Source organism: Protopterus annectens, chromosome 4.part1 (genome assembly GCF_019279795.1).
Source record: "Protopterus annectens isolate FY-2018-M chromosome 4.part1, PAN1.0, whole genome shotgun sequence".
Taxonomy (NCBI): Eukaryota; Metazoa; Chordata; order Ceratodontiformes; family Protopteridae; genus Protopterus; species Protopterus annectens.
In genome coordinates this window covers 704,658,144-704,677,596 of record NC_056734.1, presented here as the reverse complement: position 1 = coordinate 704,677,596, position 19,453 = coordinate 704,658,144, and the positions used below count along the sequence as shown (strand labels likewise).

General features: G+C 36.3%; 2 protein-coding genes across 3 annotated transcripts in view; one reads left to right on the top strand and one right to left on the bottom strand.

The window, feature by feature from the left end:
• Positions 1-7,252: 7,252 nt before the first annotated feature.
• On the bottom strand, positions 7,253-16,382 carry SHOX2 (short stature homeobox 2). 2 transcript variants are annotated; one of them, XM_044070479.1, is made up of 5 exons: positions 15,580-16,382; positions 12,359-12,567; positions 10,174-10,231; positions 9,499-9,587; positions 7,253-8,337 (listed from the first exon to the last, which is right to left on the bottom strand). In XM_044070479.1, the coding sequence occupies exons 1-5, from the start codon at positions 15,905-15,907 to the stop codon at positions 8,044-8,046; spliced, it is 978 nt and encodes a 325-aa protein (XP_043926414.1). In that variant the 5' UTR covers positions 15,908-16,382; the 3' UTR covers positions 7,253-8,043. The 2 variants fall into 2 exon arrangements, with proteins under 2 accessions (XP_043926414.1, XP_043926415.1); XM_044070480.1 differs by lacking the exon at positions 15,580-16,382 and adding an exon at positions 15,304-15,459.
• Positions 16,287-19,453, top strand: part of RSRC1 (arginine and serine rich coiled-coil 1) — a 3,250,950-nt gene continuing 3,247,783 nt past the window's right edge. Inside the window, exon 1 of the mRNA XM_044070481.1 lies at positions 16,287-16,405. The gene's annotated coding sequence lies outside the window, so the exon portion shown is untranslated. The remainder of the gene's footprint in view (positions 16,406-19,453) is intronic.

Sequence of the window (19,453 nt, the reverse complement as noted above, 5' to 3'; positions counted from 1 at the left end):
AAAATCTATATGAACAATTAAGATATCCAGCACACACAAAAACTCCAAGCAACATACATGGAATGCAAATCTTTTCTGTCCATAAAAGTTAGCATTTCTTTTTCCAAGCATATTCCCCAGGGAGAAATGAAAGAACCATAAGAATGGCAAAAGAATGTAAGCTGTTAAGAGTTATTTTCTTAACTTTATTTATTCATCTATCTATCTATCTATCTATCTATCTATCTATCTATCCAGTCTAGTCTTCATCTACTCTTGATACTCTGATGTTCTTGTGCTCCGAATACGGCTTGCATGCTTCTACGTAAAACAGAACTTGTTTCTTGGACCAGTACATACACCACTAGCACACACACAACATACTTGTTAGTGTTTTTCTCTCTCAAGATATTGTCCAATCTTTTCACTGTCATCCTAATTCATTGTACCCAAACTCTTCACTTACACCATGGACAGTTTTTTTGCATACTAGAAATATTGACAGTCACATCTATATAAATTCATGATTATATATATAACACATGAAAATTGTTTCTGCTATTTTTATGCACTACTTATGCTCCTTTATATATGCCTTTTTATGTATAATTTTGTAGATGCATTATGTATAATTTCTGTTCTTTTATGTTACTACTGAATAAGATTACAGCCTATATCTTTTGTTACTTGTATTTACTGGGGCTTTCCCCCCATGCCTCTACTGAAAATGGGCCTGTGCCCAGTCGGTCTATCCTGGTAAACAAACATCAAATAAATAAAATATAATTTTTACTGTTTCTGTAATTATAACGCAAAATGCATACATCATATACACATATGCATGTTTGTATATACATGTTTGACGTCTATATATATGTAAATGCATGTATATTAAATACATTTATTTGAACTAAACAGATCTGTATGAATTTATATTTGCATGTGCGCACTACACAACAGACGCATGTATGTACTAACAGACAGACCTGAATGCATTTAAAATCACATAGTGTCTGACAGGCTACAAATACTGAATCAACAGTTTGATGTGCACAATGAAAGCGGGGTGCAAATGAAACATACTTTAGTGATCCATCTTTGATCGTTTTCCAAGCTAGGATCAACCACTAAATGCAAAAAATGTAAATAATGCCATTGTTAAAAAGTACAAAAGCAGTTGTACACTAAGAATAGAACCAGTTGCACAAACAAATGTATGAGCAATTGTTACAAAATTAAATTATTACTGATGTCATCCTCTCCAAATAACATTTCACAAAAATGGGGTCTGATTTAATACATCACCAAATATCTCCACTTCCTCCAGGTTATTTTTTTCCTTTTATTGCCTGCCCATAGTCTGTTTTAAGATCTTCTCATAAGATTTTTGTACTCAGCAACACAGCTCCCACCAGTCCTTATCTTCAGTAACTATTTTTTTACCCAGTTTATTTTAGATGCGTTATGCTCTAAGAGGGCAATATCAGCCATCAGAAATGAATGCCCCTTAAACTGTAACTCTCTCTCTTCTTTTTGAACCATTATAAATCTGGCAGACGACAGATTCTTAAGGTTGAATATAGCATGAGCATAACCAATCGCCTATAAACAAAAATGCTCACTTGTGAGTACTCGTGGCATATAATCTATAGAGTACAAGGGGATTACAACAACAAGCAAGATTTATTTTATTTATTTTTACAGATGTCTGTGCACCAAAATATTAAGTCACTGAATAACACAGCATGAAAAAAATTCTGCCAGAATTTGAACATGGAGCTAATGTTTAAAACATATAAAGAAAGCAATCTTTAAACATGAAAGTTGCTACACCACCCTACAGACAGATAATGTTGGTCTAGAAGAATAACAGGTATTTAATCACTAAAACCAAATAATTGGTCTTCTTTTTTAATACTGTAAACGATTCAAAAGTAACAATAAAATAAAAGTTGGTACTGCCATTGTTAAAAAGTAAAATAATATTCGCACACTAACAGTAGAACTAACTGCACAAACAGCCCCAACCCCAATCTCATAACTTCAAGGAAGCAAACGAATTTACCTGAAGAGAGGCTTTGGGATTAAGAACAGTTACCCATTTATCAGTTTTGATACTGAATTTCCCTTCTCTCAAAATGTATACAGATGATCAGTACACAACTGAAATTTTACATTAGGCACCATGTATCCAAAACTTAACAGATACATACTCCTCAGCTCCATGGAAACTGCATTGCTTCTTACCTTAATCACCAAATTAATGGAAATTCTTATATTCCCACAACATGTCACATGCCGACGTAGATTTAGGGGACGCAGCCACAGTACGGCATTTGCGTACTAAATGTTGTATCAGAAGAAGGAAAGAAGATCCCCGTGTTTGGTACGTATGTTAACTTATTACTCTGCTTAACAAAGTTATCCGCAAACTGTAAACTAGCGTTGTGATTCTTCAGATTTCAACAGGTCAACACCATGGCGACCTTCTTGTCAACAAACACACTAAAAACACTGCAGCACCAAAACTTTAAACTAGACTTCATGCACTGAATGGCCCAGTGAAGCTGTAATCAAAACAAAACAAGTAATTAAGAAGAAATATTAAAGGTGTTACGTACCTTTGTGTCTCGTAGAAGGGGAAGGCGGTTACCATCCTCCGTGGCGGCTCTCCCGCAGAGTTTCGAATTCACACTCTAGCGTCCTCTACAGCCGTCGCTCTTCCGCTCTTGCTGAGCCGGTGGCCTTACTTCGCGTGCCACAGAGTGTACTCCTACGGTTCCCCTCGGCAGGACTCCATGATTTCTTATTCTAATAAAGTTTGTTTAGACTTTTTCACTTATCTCCAAACACGGTTTCTCTTTGGTTTCGTGAAAAGGAGCGCTGTGTTAACGCTAACAATAATGAAAACACACCTGTGAAAAAGTGATGGCTATGCTCAAACCTTGGTACCAAAGGTCAGTTTTAAAGGCTGGAGTAGTACACAAAGTGAGGGAGTTGCTGTTTTAAAAATAACTCAACCTTACCACGGCGAGCAGACTATTCGGCTTCTAGTGTAAGCGGGTTCGAATGTGGGGCAGCAATAAGTGAAAGGAATTTCCTTCTATTTTTTTTTTTTTGTGAGACCGTATTTTTGGGTTCATTCATACTTGAGGGTATACTTCCAAAAAGTTGAGGTGATTAAAGGCTTTGCCGTTGTCATTTTTATTTTTATTTATTTACTTATTTATTTAGACAGGGTCCCGGTCCATAAGGCAGGAGTACATAAACACTAACGTGTGTGTGTGTGTGTGTGTATATATATATATACATATATATATACATATACATACACACACACACACACGTTACACATACACCACACATACGCAAAGACAATTTAATACATAGTCCACCTGGCAGACTTTAATGTTTTATAAGGAAACTGGGGCTACGTGGACAACTCTTGAAAACTCGATGCAGAATGCAACCTGAGACAAGGGTTGAACCCCAAAACTGACAGCTCCGTTTTTCCCCGCTGAGCAACGTTCAGGCCGAGAATGACTTACACAGGCCAAAAGAATTATGCGACTGGCTTAACTACCTGTCATATTGCCATACCCCTCAACTGTCCAGAATTCAGTAGCAGTATGTCCAGATTGGCTATTCCACGTAAAATGTGTGGGTTTTCTGGCAAATCATTGAGGACTGTAATCGTTGAAACAGACTGATAAGTTTCAGACTTCGGATTCTTTAAAAACGAATACCAGTGCAAAACCTATTATTCTAGCAAAGTTCACCTTTATAACAATGATATTTAAAAGTTTTACCCGATATTGCCTCCCCCTTAGTTTTGACTTTCTAAAGAATTCTTGAGCAAATAAGTTGAGAATTGTGGATATAGTTTTCTACATTAGGGTTGCCACCTTTTTAATCAGATTTTGCAAGAACTTCCCTTTTTGCCTAAATATATTCTACATGGTCTAGTTGGATTGTAATCATATAGAAAAAAATGTTTTATGTCTGTATGGTGACGTTGTTGATAACAATATCAAGAAACAGGGTCCAGTCCTTGAAAGATAACACGCATGTTTTTGATTAGGCTAGCAATTATTCATTCTCTTCCCACTCACGTGTTTAATCGGACACTTTTTTTAATACCGGCAATATAGTAGAGCAAGGCGGGGAGGGGTGCTGACCTTCTCAGGGCCGTTCTTAGACTGTTGAAAACAAGTTCTATTTACCTGAAAAGATGGTCGTTCAAGTGAAATCCCAATAGACAACGCAAATAATACGTGAATTTCCCTGTGTTCTAGCCAAATTTCTCATAATCAATACAAATCTTGGACTATGGCTGAAATAGATCCCTGTAGCTCAATAGACCGTTTGCATTTACACCTGCAAAAGAACGTAAAATAACACTAAAAATACAAGTAAACTAAAATTCGATAGGAGGTCTCCGCTGAAAATAGGCCAGTAGTCTAGTAGAAGTAAAAGGACGAACAAAATAAAAAATAAATAACTAAACAATCAAATAAAGAGATAAATAAGCAAACATCTTCTGCTCTGTGGGAAAAAAATAGTACTTTTTTTCAAAATGTTAGGTGAGCTATAGGATATGATGCTGACAGTACAAAAGGTAAACTTCTTTTTACACCTAAGCCATTCAGTACCCACAGTAGGGAATGGTGTTAGGGGAATAGCACTAACCTCAAGTACAATGTTCAACTATCAGGACAGCTGGACGCCCCACAGCGTGAGGGAAATCCTGCTTATGAAATAATAATGTCTCAACTTGGGTTTAGGTGTGAAGGTCGAAGAAAACACAGTACAGGAAGTAAGGGGGTTCCGAATCTAAAATAACAAGGACTCGTGTAAAGGGCTGAAGGTGGGTTGGCAACAGAGAGGATACACGAGGTGAGTTCGATATGCTAAATCAGTGTAAAGCACGTTTTTTTATCTTTGCAAGGACATTTCGGTGAAGTGAAAATGGGAACTATTAAATAAACATTTTATTCTAAAATACACGTAGTTGATAAAGCAGGGACTCCACGTAGAAGTTAATAAGGATAGTGTTATAGTAGGGTAATATGGTTATATTCACTTTTGTTGCAACGTGAAACGTTATATTTTATTTTTTGGAGCGATGATAGGCAATGACAACTTCCTCATGCTGCTTTGTCGTGCTTCTGCAAAACTCTGCAAATATTGCGGTGCGCAGTAAAATAACACTTGACCCACGCCCATAGTTTCTCGCATGCACTTTTTTAAGTATGCCAATTTGTTCTATACAATCATATTGTCACTTTGGGAAAACACGTCATTCAGGCAGTGGGCTAAAAATCGTTCCTTTTGAACCTTAGTCTGTTGTAGTGATCTGTACTTTCCACATAGGTGCAACCTTCTGTGTCATGGCTTTTAACATCTGCAGTGCAGCATTCTTAACCTACTTAGCAAAACAGGTGTGAATGCTACACAGTAAGTCTTCATTTTTTTTTTCTGTACTACATGGATTATATGTCAATTTCCGCAAAAAAATGAATGCCTGATAATTTAGATGTGTTGTAATTTGTACTGCACGTGGTTTAATTGTGTGCTGTACTTCTAAGCACAAGTTCGATCACGTGCCACACATTTACTCAATTTTTCACACAGGGTGTCACACGGTTTGGTTAAAAAGCCATCTGAAAGTATGTTCTGCATACCGCATGTAAATCTCTGCGAAGCTAGTCCCCACAGAAAATGTGCAAACGGAATATCTTTCTGCAATGCACTGCTAGCAGTGACAATAAAAGACAAAAAGCTCCAAAACATTTCCAGTTACACAGACTTCATAATCTAATGCAAATACACACAAATACGCACACGTTTCCTGAATAACTGAAAGCATTCATGTATATATTATTTCTGCCTGCCTGCATTTGACTTCATAATCTCCTCACTATATCATCAGCATCCGTGTCATGGCAACTAAAAACTGCATCCTGGAACGTTTCCCCTTTTGTTTGTTTAATAGTATATAATGTTTTTGTTAAAACGATGGTATAACTACACAAAATGTTCATGTAAACCACGTTTCCATTTTGCTTATTCTTAATAAAAGCTGATGTTTCAAAAAATGCGTCGATGCACTTTCTAAAGTCGCTAATGAAACGGGTCATAATGCTAGATGCAGACAAGCACAGTCAGATTAGATGGAGTAGCTATGTACTTGAAAACAGAGAAAATAAAGTTGGTAGTTGCAGAGACACGTATTAATTATCTTTTTTTTTAATTGTTTGTTTCAACGTGACCAGTTTTCGGTGCAGTCGAAATAGAATCTGAATATCTTTAAATAAAGTATGCTTATGCAAAATTTCATGCCACCAACAGAAAGGCGCTGTTAACAATGACCCAGACCTTAAGAAGTGATATCCTCAAGAAGGTGTTTTGTTTTAAAAACATTAACCATAATTTTCTTTAAAGAGGGTTAGGTCATTGTCGTAAACATTTTGAGAAATCTAATAGTTTGGAAATGTACTCTGAACCAAATGTGTACATAGCAACTTCCTATTTACCTGTGCTATAAAGTGCCACCTGCATGCGTATCTCATTGCAAAATTTCATTATTTAGGCCAATACTTAATTTGCATGTAACTGATGGGAAATACAGTCAACGGTATTTAGCACGCCAAAGTAGATTTCCTCATCCTTTTCTTTGCAGACCTGTGAAAGGTATGCAGTAAAAAAAGTACAGGCCGAATTTCTGTAAAACATTGTGTTTAAGGACAATGCACTGAGCACAGAATGGCTTAAATATGCTTATTTAACCTGTTGCTGTGTATTTCATCTCAGGACACTGTATTAAACTGGAATATACCTTTAACACAGCTATCCTCGGTTGATTAAATGAGATACAAGGTCACTTCATTTGGCTGTCTCATAAACTACCCAACTAAAAATGGTAATTCAGCACTAAGGCAGAATCCACAGTGAAACAATGCATATCGGACTGCTTGCTTATCAAATGTCAGTTCAACTGCTGGTATTGTGCAAGTTCAAAACAAACATATATAGCTGTCAAGTGGAAATATAGTGTGTGTGTGTGTGTGTGTGTGTGTGTGTGTGTGTGAGTGAGAGAGACAGACATAATATGTTTGCATCGCTTTTTATGAAGCCAAACACTATTATATTGCAAAAAAGTGTTTTCTAAGAAAACAACTTTTTAAAACTCGAGTGTGAATGTGTTGCGCAGAATATCTATGTCTAAGTTAAATACAATGACAAATGGAACACATACAAAATCAATACACAGTTTAACCAAAATAAACTTTGTTCATGTGTAGCAACATATTTTACATACATTCCGTACCTATTTGTATATTGGAAAACATTTTCATAGGTGTCCGGAACAAGATGGACGTCCTTGTAGAACAAATAGAAAAAAAGACCAGTACTCCCAATCACCAATGGGCAGTAAACAGCACAGTTCTTAAGTGAAAAAAAGCTCTATTTCAATCTTGTTAAAAAAATCATTGAAAATATTCTTTTAGCAACAGTTTCTGTTTTCACTAATGATGAACACGAAGTGCAAAGTGACTGATGAGACATGAAAACACAAGTACATGCAAGCCATTGTTCGGCTGTTAGGTTGAGCAGTTCTCCCTTTGGGAATTGGCTCCGAACTAGTCACATTCTTGTAGTTACTCCACAGTAGGGGGAACTAGATTTCAAGTGTCATCTTAAAAGGAGGCCAGCTCTCTTACCACCAGTTATACTGTATTAAAGTGAACTTCACAGAAGTAAGGTTTCAGTTTCAACACAAATGTCACAGTTTCCAAAGTTACTCTTGCACTGTCCTTAAATAAACATCTTCTCTTTATTTATTAGTCTTTCGAAGCTGTTGAAATTTGTATTGTATTACTTACGGTTTAAGTTTTCAATAGGAATACTGAATGTGGTATTTCTTCATCCACGGTAGTGTTTTTAAATATGTTGTTAAAAAGCGCTTTTACAGTTTACCCTCATTTCTATTCTTTGTGTTAAAGTTCATAACTGTGTCCAAGGAATGCAGCCTGTTTTCATTCTGTAATTGGGTTTGCTTTGTCACAGTCCCAGTGCTGCTGCGTGTTTTTTGGCTTTAAGTCTCAAGTCTGCAATGCTAGAGTTCTTGCTGCTGGTTTTGGCTGCTGCGGCAGCGGCGACTACTGATGCAGCTGAAGCCGATTCGGCTGCCAGAGTAGCAAGCGGCAGTCCAAACGGGGGCGCCGGGAACATCATGTAGGGTGCATGGGCTGCCAGGTGAGGGTGCAAGTGGTGGTGCGCATGTGCCACGGCACTGTCCAACTGCAGCTGTGCCTGAACCTGAAAGGACAAGGGCGGCACGTTGCAATAACTATCCTAAAGATGTGCAGCGAGGGAAAAATAGAAACAGAACATTAACACCTAGCTTGCTGCTAAAGGGCAGGAAATGAAACTTAACGTGCCTTAGAAAAAAGGCTTTAACAATGTTTTCTCAAAGGTGAACTAAGTGTTATCAGTGAAAGTTGGAAAGCTAAATGCAACAATTTTTAGTCTTCAAACTGCTGTATTACATCACATCACACACGCCCATACACACCTCCCAACCGTCCCCAATTTTGCATCGGTTTTTATTTGTCCATTGTAGAATTTGATCACTAAAGATTACAGTCAATAATGCCAGACATCAGTTTCATACTTCCTATTGCTCAGAAAATGAACGCTGATGTAAGACTTCCTCTATTCATTTTACGCAAATTAAAGTAATATTTAAAAATAAACTGTTTCTACTGTGGACTTTCCCCCCGATTTCTTGAGGAAAGAAGTTGAGAGGTATGAGTTAAACACAAACACACATTGAGTATTCACATCAAAATACAGAAAGCATATCTGAATACTTAATTACTCCATTTTTTTAAACACGCACCCCCCCACACACACACACACAGTATGGTTTTGTCTACTGCACTGATACTAACACAGAACAGTTTGCATGTCACTGCAATTTTCCACAACTGTTTGGAATGACATATTATGCATAAAATAGTAAATATCTGAACAAATCAACACCCGTCTTTGTTTGAAGTTGTCATTTTTACCCATTTATTTTTATTCTATCTTGACGTGGCTAATCCCACTAGGTAAGTAGCCTCTAAATTTGTGCCAAGCTCCACCCCCACCCAAAACAGTAACGAAAATAAAGATAACTACATGTTGTGTGGAGAAGTGTGCCGCCTTAATGGTTTCGCACCTTGCCACGCTACACAATGTACGCCACCATAACACTATTAAAAAGAGTAATTAAAATAGTCAATGTCCGATAACCGCAAAGAAAATACAACATTGGCATAATGTCTTTCAGGGTTGAAAATGCTACTGTTGCTATTAGTTTATCTGTTTTTGTTTGTCTGTCCCCACCCCTTATTTCCTAGAAAGGTAAGACTTTCTAGGAGATAAATACAAATACACAGTCAACAATAAGAGTTAGCATTTAAAATGTGGAAATACTTTAGTTAAGTAGATAAGAAGACATGTACTTGCCTGTTGAAAGGGCATCCTCAAAGCACCAACGTTTACATAAGGAGCAACTCGACACGCTTCAAACTGACTTCCTGCTCCAATGAGAACACCTGAAATGTCGTAAAAAGAGCTCAAACCACTTCAGTCGATTGCTTTACGACATTTTGCCAGTTTCCAAATTTAAAGCACTAAACGCATTGCACGGCTATGATTTACTATTAAGTATTATGGTTGTACAGTTCATACCTCTCAACCTTTCAGTGCAATAAATCTAGACAAAGCCAGATAGAATGAGGACAAAGGCCCAAACATAGGGAAATATTGCTCCTATAAATATAGAACGTTGCTAGAATAACAGATTTTGTATAATTATTTTCTTTTGGATATAAAGTCTGAAACTGAAATGTCTGTCATTATTTAGTGTTATTTAGTGATTTCAGTCTTCAATGAATGGCCAGAAAACCAAAACTTTTATGAGGAATAGCCCAAAAAATATGAGGCAAAAATCTGGGCATTCTGCGAAAATCTGTACAGTTGAGAGGTATGACCTTATCCCAGCATGCGTTGCGTATAATGATGCTGTTTTGTATTATTTGATTTTATCCAATCATAAGCTCATATAATCTTTTTCGGTAATTAGTAAACGTATCTAAAATTTTCTGTAAATAACATTGAACCATTGCAACCATGGCATACCTTTATGAAGCTGATTTTCTTGTTTCCTACATTTTGCTCTCCTGTTCTGAAACCAGACCTGAAGGGGGAAAAAATGAATCAACAACTACAAATACAGTCTAATAACACATTCAAAATATTAGAGATGATGTTAGTATTTTTACATCACAAGACACATTTTAAAAAAGGTAATACAACCAACTTTCCAGTTGATATTTTTTCATTTTAAGATAGGAAACCTGTAAAGTGTTAAATAAACATGTAATTGAAATTTGCAGCTCATGCGAGTTTATGATAAATTACGTTTTCAGCCCTGGTTTCATCTCACCATAACTGGAATCCCTAAAGACCAACATATGTTCTGTGATATTTAGTGCTAGCATATGATAATAGCTGTGGACGTTTTGTGAATTAAGACTCAGCAAGAATGCATTCATTAAAAACTGCAATATTAATTAGCTTTTTCTTCAAGGAAGAAATGTGTCACTAAAGAGTTTAATGTCTCATAATATAAAGTAATTACTGTCACGAAAAACTACTACAAAGAAAAGTCAATCTCTGTTCCTTCGGTGCAAAGAGTTGTTTTGAATGCAAAGAAACAAACGAGTCTTATCTCTATAGATGTAGTCTTTTTTCTAAGCTGTTGCTTTTGCCTGTAAAAAATAACTTGAACATAAAAGTAAAAATGACGGGGGGGACACACTGGCTCTGCGTGCAGTATGAACAAAGGAGCGAAGCAGCCATGTGCATAAAGGTTATAGGTTGCTTCTACTCTGAAACAGCCCATGCAATACATAAGCTTTAGTTAAGGGAGTCCTTCGGCTGTGAAACATAGAACAACAAAATGTCAGATCTGCTATGGTTTTAATAGACCATAGATGTTCATGTCGCTGGTTTTATAAATCAAACGTTCAGGAAGAATACCACAGACTATTACATTTTGAGTGCACTATTTTTGCTTGGAAAATTTGCATGTCCAAAACAGTATTTAATGTATGCTAATCCTCGCCATGTCTAGTGCTTTCTGTGTCTCCGTGATTGGCGTGCTGTGGTGGGATTCGCGGCCATAATACAGCTATCAATAAAGCAACCCCTCTTATTTCTGGACAGTGCTACTAACTAGTGTATTACTGCATATAAAACTAAAAAGTACTAGGACGCTGTTGGAAAATCAGTCCAAAATGAATATAAACAAAATGTTGAGTGACAATAGCGTTCAGTAAATGAAACACGGCTGTGGTTTCTTTAAAAATTTGTGATTTTGCTCCAGTCTTCATCCTGCGAGTACACGACGCAAAGGGCATGTCCAGAACATCTGTCTCACCTGACATGATGCAGACTGCAGTCCTGGTAATTTAAGTACAGTAGAGGGGTATGGGCCTGCAAAATCACAGTTTGTTCCCACAACTTGTACAGGGCTGTTACAGTTTAACATCGTTTTGCGTTTAAGATAGGTAGCGTATTCACTTATATGCAGTAACTATTTTATGACATGACTAGAGGTGCATAAAGCGTAATATGCCTGAGCATTAAATGTTAAGGTCGGATTCGCCATTCCCAGAAGTATGCAGTAGTGAAAGGCATGAAAGAGACTGAAAGTGGCTGTTGTGTCCTCCACCCTATCTATTAGGTTATGCAGCACAAAAGGTTACACATTACAGCAAATTTACTCTAGATTCTTAGTTGTATTAGTGTCTCACAGAAGACAGATTAAACAACCGTTTCAAAACTGTAACACGTTGTTATATATCAAGAGGATAAAACTAACAACAGTGTGGTATACGCTTTACAGCCCACCTGAAATGTACTCTGACCATGTTTAGCAAGGGTTAATATTACACATTAAATTATTGCATTGTACTCTCGAATGTTTTCTTAGCAGTTACTTTTCTGTGAAGATCCTTCTGATTTCCGCTTAATAAATTCATTTTATTGTACAATGACATTACTAATACTTCTTAACGATTTCATAAAAATAGCCTTACAATTTAGTATTTAAGTATGTACCGCACACCTGTGAATATTTGAAAACAATAATGCTTTAATTTTCGTTACAGTTTTTACTATGCCTGCTGAAATAACAGTTATTAAAAGTCTGCATGCACAAAGCAAAAGCAGTGTGGGCTGAGGGGGAAAAACTTGAATTGATACATTTTAACACCTTTAATGGTGTTTTCCAGAAAAAAGGAGATACCGTCTTTCTTACCTGAACCCTGGCCTCCGAAAGCCCAAGTCTCTGACTCAATTCTTCCCTCATAAACGCATCTGGGTAGTGGGTCTCGTCAAACAGTCTTTCTAGTTCATTCAGTTGCTCCAAAGTAAAGTTCGTTCGACTTCTCCTCTGTTTTATTTTAGTCTGACCATCGTCATCTGTCACCTTGCAATCATCCTTTCGTTCTTTTAAATCCATAGTTACTAAGAAAGTAAATGTGATCGTGAATTCTTACCACTCAGCAATCTAATTTCTGTCTTTGTTAACATCCTTAGCATACATACATATAAAATTATAACAAATATGAATCCAACAAATCTTCAGTTTCCAAATGGTTTACTTTGTCTAGACAGAATAATGGTTGAACCGTCTACGATTTTCGCTTAATTTTATGTGCAATATAGAAAGTATTGTTCAATGCATTTCAGTCATCAGTTTATGCATAGAATATTAATCTGATGTTTTTTTATATTACTGTACTGTACTTTTAATTTCTTTAGCACACATTAATATAAAGTTCTGGTTTACATTCCGCGGTACAGCTCATGTGGGAATACGGTAAATCCAAACCATTGTGTTTGCTTCGGTTCTTACACCAGTATCTACACTTTCGTACCTCCCAACTGTCCCTGATTTTGACACAAATTTTAGCTCTGTGTCTCTTAATCCCTCCTAAAACCGATGACTTTTAGAGACGACGAGTTACACGTTATAAATAATGAGAATAATTAGAGTTATACACGTATTATATTCAGAAAATGTATATTAATTCAAATTATCCTATTCTGTTAACATCTCAAGTTAACAGTACTAATATTTTTTAAAAAAGTGGCTGGACTTGTCCGTGATTCTGTTGAGATTTGTCCCTATTTAGTTGAGTGCTGCGATCCACAGAATCACTCATAAGTTGCTTGAGTATTTATGCTCCTTATTCTAAATAAACAGATGACCCACTCAGTTTAACTCATCCCTCCAAGATCGGAAAAAACTGTAATGCTGTCAGAAAACATTCAACACTACGTCAAAACCAAACCACAAAAATCAAGACATTGCACACACGTATATGTATTACATAAGTATGTATTATTATCATCATTGATGTGCACCTTACATAGGTACAGTTTACAGTGAACATCAGTTAAAATGGTGTCCTTCACTTAGTAAAGCTGAAAAGACCTCCGGGGCCAAGATCCTCTGCTTTCCCATCAGCCTCATAGAAAAGCACAGTTAAAACATCTCCATCACTCACAACTTTGGCATAACAAGTGTAAGACATTATTCACATCCCTGCCATCATTACTTTGAGATAGGTCCGAAAAAGTGATGCTTTCAGATGTACATTAAAGAACTGCAATTTTTTTTTTTTTGATTTATCAAACAAAACAAGTAACTGTACTAAACCAATGTTACCCTATGTTCCGTTTATTAGCACATCCAACATCCATTAATTGCTCTAAATAGAAGTGATTTGCAGGGTCATAGCGGTATGTACAGTCTTTCAGAATCGCCGACTTTTTTGGTACACAAAAAATTAATTCAGGATCTGGACTTGCAAAATCTGTATAATTTAAACCCACAATAGATATAGCAGAATATTTCAGGAATGCGATCTGCACTACCATATGGCCACAATGTTATGCGAACAAAGGAGCACCAATACAAACCAGACCCCCCCCCCCCCCCCCACACACACACACACACACACACACATATATATATATATATATATATATATATATATATATATATATATATATATATATACACACACACACAAACACACACACACACACACACATATATACATATAAACACACACACATTTATTTAAGTTTGTTAACCGAATAAGTGAACTAGTCCAATTACCTTTTTTCAGTCATATCACTGTCCAAAAGGCAAAAAGAAAGATTTGTCTTCTAACAACATTTACATATAACAAATAATATTTTATGCAATAACAATTAGATAACATTTATAAAAGTTGAATATAAATTAAAGCCCATATGATATTGTGCTTTGCAGACTATAACAATGTTGATAAAGAATGTGTAAATTAGGCATTATGTATAGACAGAATTGTAAGTAAAACACTAAAAACATAAACAAGTTATATAAACTTGATAAAAACAGTTGGTTTAAAATGCAACGCTATATATATAATACATGCGAATATACACACACACGAACCATCACATATAGATATCGTAATATTTTGCTAAGCAATGTTAGTAAAACATAACTTAAGAACCATTCACTTATTCTGTACTCTTAATTAACACACAGTCACACGCACCCGTTTGTATGTAGTTTACAGGTAATTATTTATGTTTTATGTTTTCCAAAATCCCAGTAACTAACATATTAGTTTGGATTACCAAGTACTGACATTAAATAAGTCATACATTTCAGATATCTTAAATGTACTAATATTTTCTCAAGAAAATCTTGTTCTGAGGTCATAACTTAATTGTGAATAGTATTTTCCTATTTGCATAGTTGCGGTAAACATAAATGTTAGAGTGCCTGTTATTTATAAGGTAAGTTTATGTGAAATAGTAATAATAATAATCATCATCATCATCATCATGAAAAGATAGTTCGCGCATTCTAATAGCTTCATGCTCTTTTACACATTTTCATAGGCCTCCTGAAAATTGAGCTCATACTCCTTTACTGGAAGAAGATACATTTTACAGATATACATACATAGAGAGAGACACACACGCACACATACTGTGTCTGTATTATGTTAATTGCAATTACTTAAGTGTTACTTAAGGTTAGTCCAACCAAGATAATTGTGGCATTTAGGAAAACCGATGACTCATGAGCCATGCATGAGACAGGAGAAAAATGATTAAAAATTCACCCCAGAACTGTTTAAACGCATAGAAATTATGTCACAATAGAAGTCAGAGACATTTGCCCATCTTACTAACAGGATATCGCTGGTCTGATACTTAATTCTCGTTTACTTTGCAACCATTCCCCTACACGACCCGTGGTATAAGGAAGGAATTGCTTGCCTGCCGCCCTCTGCTCCTTTGAAAGACAACTGACTCACTTGTGAGTCTGTGCCTCTTGAAATCCCCAATAACGACCACCAGGGTAGCTATCAAAGCCAGAGGTATGTGTGTTATACGTACATTTATGGGCTGCATCTGAATATTAACGTTTTGCATCACTCTAATTATTATGTTTATTATTCATATTACCGTCGGTCAGTTTCGGAGTGCCACTGTCCCTTGTTCTTTCCGCTCCTGCCTCACTTTCCCTGCCTGGAGATCGGGCTCCTACACGGGCTGTTGCTCCCAACTCGTCCCGACTCGGTTCTCCGGTGCCCAGCTCCCTTCCCCGTGTGGGGCCACTCTCCAGAACCTCCCTGTATGTGATCCCATCCTTCTTTTCCTTCACTTTCGGATCAAAAGACTTGGAAACAAAAGCCGTAAGTTCTTCCATCACTGCTTTCAAACTGTTCTTGCCGTACCAAGCCACCACTAAAACAGCAACTGGGCGTTTGCGCGTATGTATGCAGTCAGACATAAAGTGAAGGTTGCCTGTCAAAGTGATCTCGTCTTCAGCCACACCGATCTGGAGCAATTCTCGCTTGGAGTTCCGATCTGATAGTGAAGTACAATTGAAGTCACACTATTTATACTTTGCAATGCCTGCCCCTTGTTCAGAGCAAATTACCTCCCCTTAGGACTCCGGCGGATGAGCCCCTCTTCTCCTTGCTCTCCAGCTCGACCAGAGCAAAGCTCAGTGACAGTGGTAGCAGCAGCAACAACCCGCCAGGTTGCCGATCCCTCCTGACCAGGTTGCTATTGGCCATTAATCCCGGATTGACAAGGATCCCTAATTAATTGAATTAAGTGGGGGGCTCGGCGCATTGTCCGGACTTAGTTAAACACAAGGGAGCTGGGCAAGAGCTGCATGGGGAGGGGCTAAACGGCGATTGACAACTCCTAGGTTTCTGACTGCTGTATGGGACAAGCAAAGGAGATTCCTCCCTACATCCGTCATAAAACACCAAAGCAGCAGGTATAGTAGTTATTTCTCTTGTAATCCTGCAAACTCATAGAGAGACAGCAAACCCACGTTTCTAGTCTTGTCTGTCTGACCCATCTCCTGGTGTGAATACGCCATTCCTGGGTGCGCTGGTTACACTATGATAAAAGCATGGACCGGGTATATTCCAGTGTTGTTGTGTGTGTTTAAACCCGTTCTCATTGGCTTCTTATCATTTTCCCCAAGACTCCTGAAACTAGTCTAACCCCCTGTAAAAAATAAAACTTCTCATTTTATTTTCCTATTATGTCCAAGCGGGGCAGTAGTATACTGTGGTCGTTCTGGCTGTTTCAAAGTCTGTTCCAAAGTACATTTTAATACAAGTCACCTTCAGCTTGTCAGTTACAAAAGTGCGTTTATTAGATTTATGGCAGACTTGTGCAGCACAGTTATGTATTTGGTATATTCATGTTCATAAAAAGTGACTGATAAAAGTGATTTCACGACTGTCTTTCAAATAGAAGGCATAACAGTTACAGGTAGACGCCAACACATCATGATAAGAACTATATAATATTTTATTTAACAATTACTGATAATAATGATTACAATGATGTTACAATTACACTAATAATGATTGTATGGTTATGGTGCAATAGTACAGAAGTGGCTGTTTTTTTTTCTCAGTCTTTGACTACTACTATTGCAGACTAAATCGTATTTAACATAGTATGAGCATTGTAATTAAATATGTTCACTACTTTGGCCTCAAATAATAGACCCGCCACCAAAAATTAAGATTTTTGTAGGAATTTTACGAATTGCAGAGATTTTGTTTAGGACAGTAATAACAAGGAACTGTCTTGGGAGGAGGTCATACTAAGGAAAATAAATTTTATTAAACAGGATTTTCTCTTAATCAGTACTAACATAACATTGCACGAGTTTTTGTAATTTATTGACGATCTATTAAGACTATAACATTTACATCCAAGACTTGCACCTAATTAATTATGCATGCTGTTTAGTGCCTGTGAAATATACATCGATTTTTCATTTAACCTTTTAGAAAGTAACTTTAGAACACCAGCATTTACTTAATAATCTTTATTTAGCACTACATATTAGATGACAGGGAAAGATGTATTTGCAACTCAAGTAGGTAAGCCGTGCAACAGTAAGCAAAACGCACGGAGTTAATATAATCTGCTAAGACTGTTTTTTATTGATAGTATTATGAAAGGTGTGGTGTGTAAGACACAATACAGGAATTAAGAAAGGGCAGAAAAGCACTTTAATTTCTTACTCATTCCGCAGTCGTAAGGAGTCTTTGCTTTGGACCTAAATATATAATTTTAAAGTGGAATGCAAGTTGCATGTGAAGTTTAAGTAATAATAATAATAATAATAATAATAATAATAATAATAATAATAATAATAATAATAATATCTGTGTGACAAAATATTTAAAAAATGTCAAGGCAGCTATTTTTAGCTTTTAGTGACACACATAGTAGATTGTTTAGTGTGTCAGATTACTACTATGCTTTTGATGACACTTTCTATAAGATATAGAAAACTTAGTTCTCATGTCAAAACAATCCCCTTATTGCAAACACGTGACTGACAGTCATATTATTTTCTATAACTCCTAAAAAGCAGAATTAATAAATTTAATATCAATTTTAAATGCAGGTGTGTATTCCACGAAAAAGGTACTTGAAATCCATACATAACTGTTTCATATGAGTCTACCCTAAAGCATACCTCTCAAACTCTTAGTTCAAGAAATCTGGTCAAAGTCTGAAATAATGGGAGACAAAGGCCCAGAAAAGGGGAAATATTTTAAATATTGCTTTTATTAACACAGAAAGCTGTTAGAATAACAGGATTATTTTAGCATGTCTTTTCTAAAGGACATGGAGTCTGAAACTCAAATGTACGTCATTATTCAATGCCTTTAATAATCAGTGATTTTTTTCCAGAAAAAAACACACATTTTATGAGAAACAGGCTAAAAATATGAGGCAAAAAATCTAAACATTCTACGAAAATCTGAACAGTAGAGAGGTATGCCCGAAATATTTTCAAATGTATGTATACTTGAACCTACGGAAATTGCAATGCGTACTGTTTACTCTTCATTTTCATACAGTTTTCAAATAAAGTAATGCAAGCAAGCAAAACTGTTAGTATAACACGTTTAAGAGATCTCTGAAGAGAATGAATGGCGAGCGTCAGCGTCATCTTAGTAGGATGTTTGAAGTTTATTTATGTAATATGATTTTGGAGTACTGCTTTTAGAACAGCTAATTTAAGGAATTTAACTTTTCACTTCCGATTATTTTAACCAAGTTTGATGGAGATGTTTTATCGGACAGGTGTGTGTGTGTGTATGTGTGTGTAAGGTGGAAACTTAACTGGTGTAAGGGTTATAATCTTAACCTTGATACCATATATCTTAGCTTCTCTGCTCAAGAATTCTGGACAAAGCCAAACATAATAGTGAGAAAAGGCCATGTCAGGGACGATTTGTAAATATTAATTTAATTCACTTAGAAAATGAATAGAACACGTATTGTCTGAAGAGTAAGACGTATGAAACTTTAACGGGTGGCATAATTGACTGATTGTAAATCTCAGCGATTTACCAGAATATCAAAATTTTAAGAGGGACAGGACAAAAACTATGAGGCAAAATCAGAAACAGTTGAGGGGTATGTCTCACTTACTATTATTTGATTATTTTCGGGAAATGGGCTTATCTTGTCTGGCTACCAGCAGTGTACCCAGACATTTTTATTTTGTTCTCACATTCTTGTTTTGTCCCAGTCATGTTCAAAAATATATACCATTCCAAATGCTTACTCTTGCATACTGAAGAAATGATGGACCCTTTTCAAGTGTCATGTATATACAGATACAAAAATAGGTTCTTCAAAAGAGTGAACGTAAGCTGTGTACAGATCTATTAAAGCGTGTATAAAATTTCAGTTAAGATATTTACAGACAGTATTTTGCATATAGTTTATATTCTTTTCAGAGAATTGCTCGAAAAAATGTACATACTTGAGTACAGTG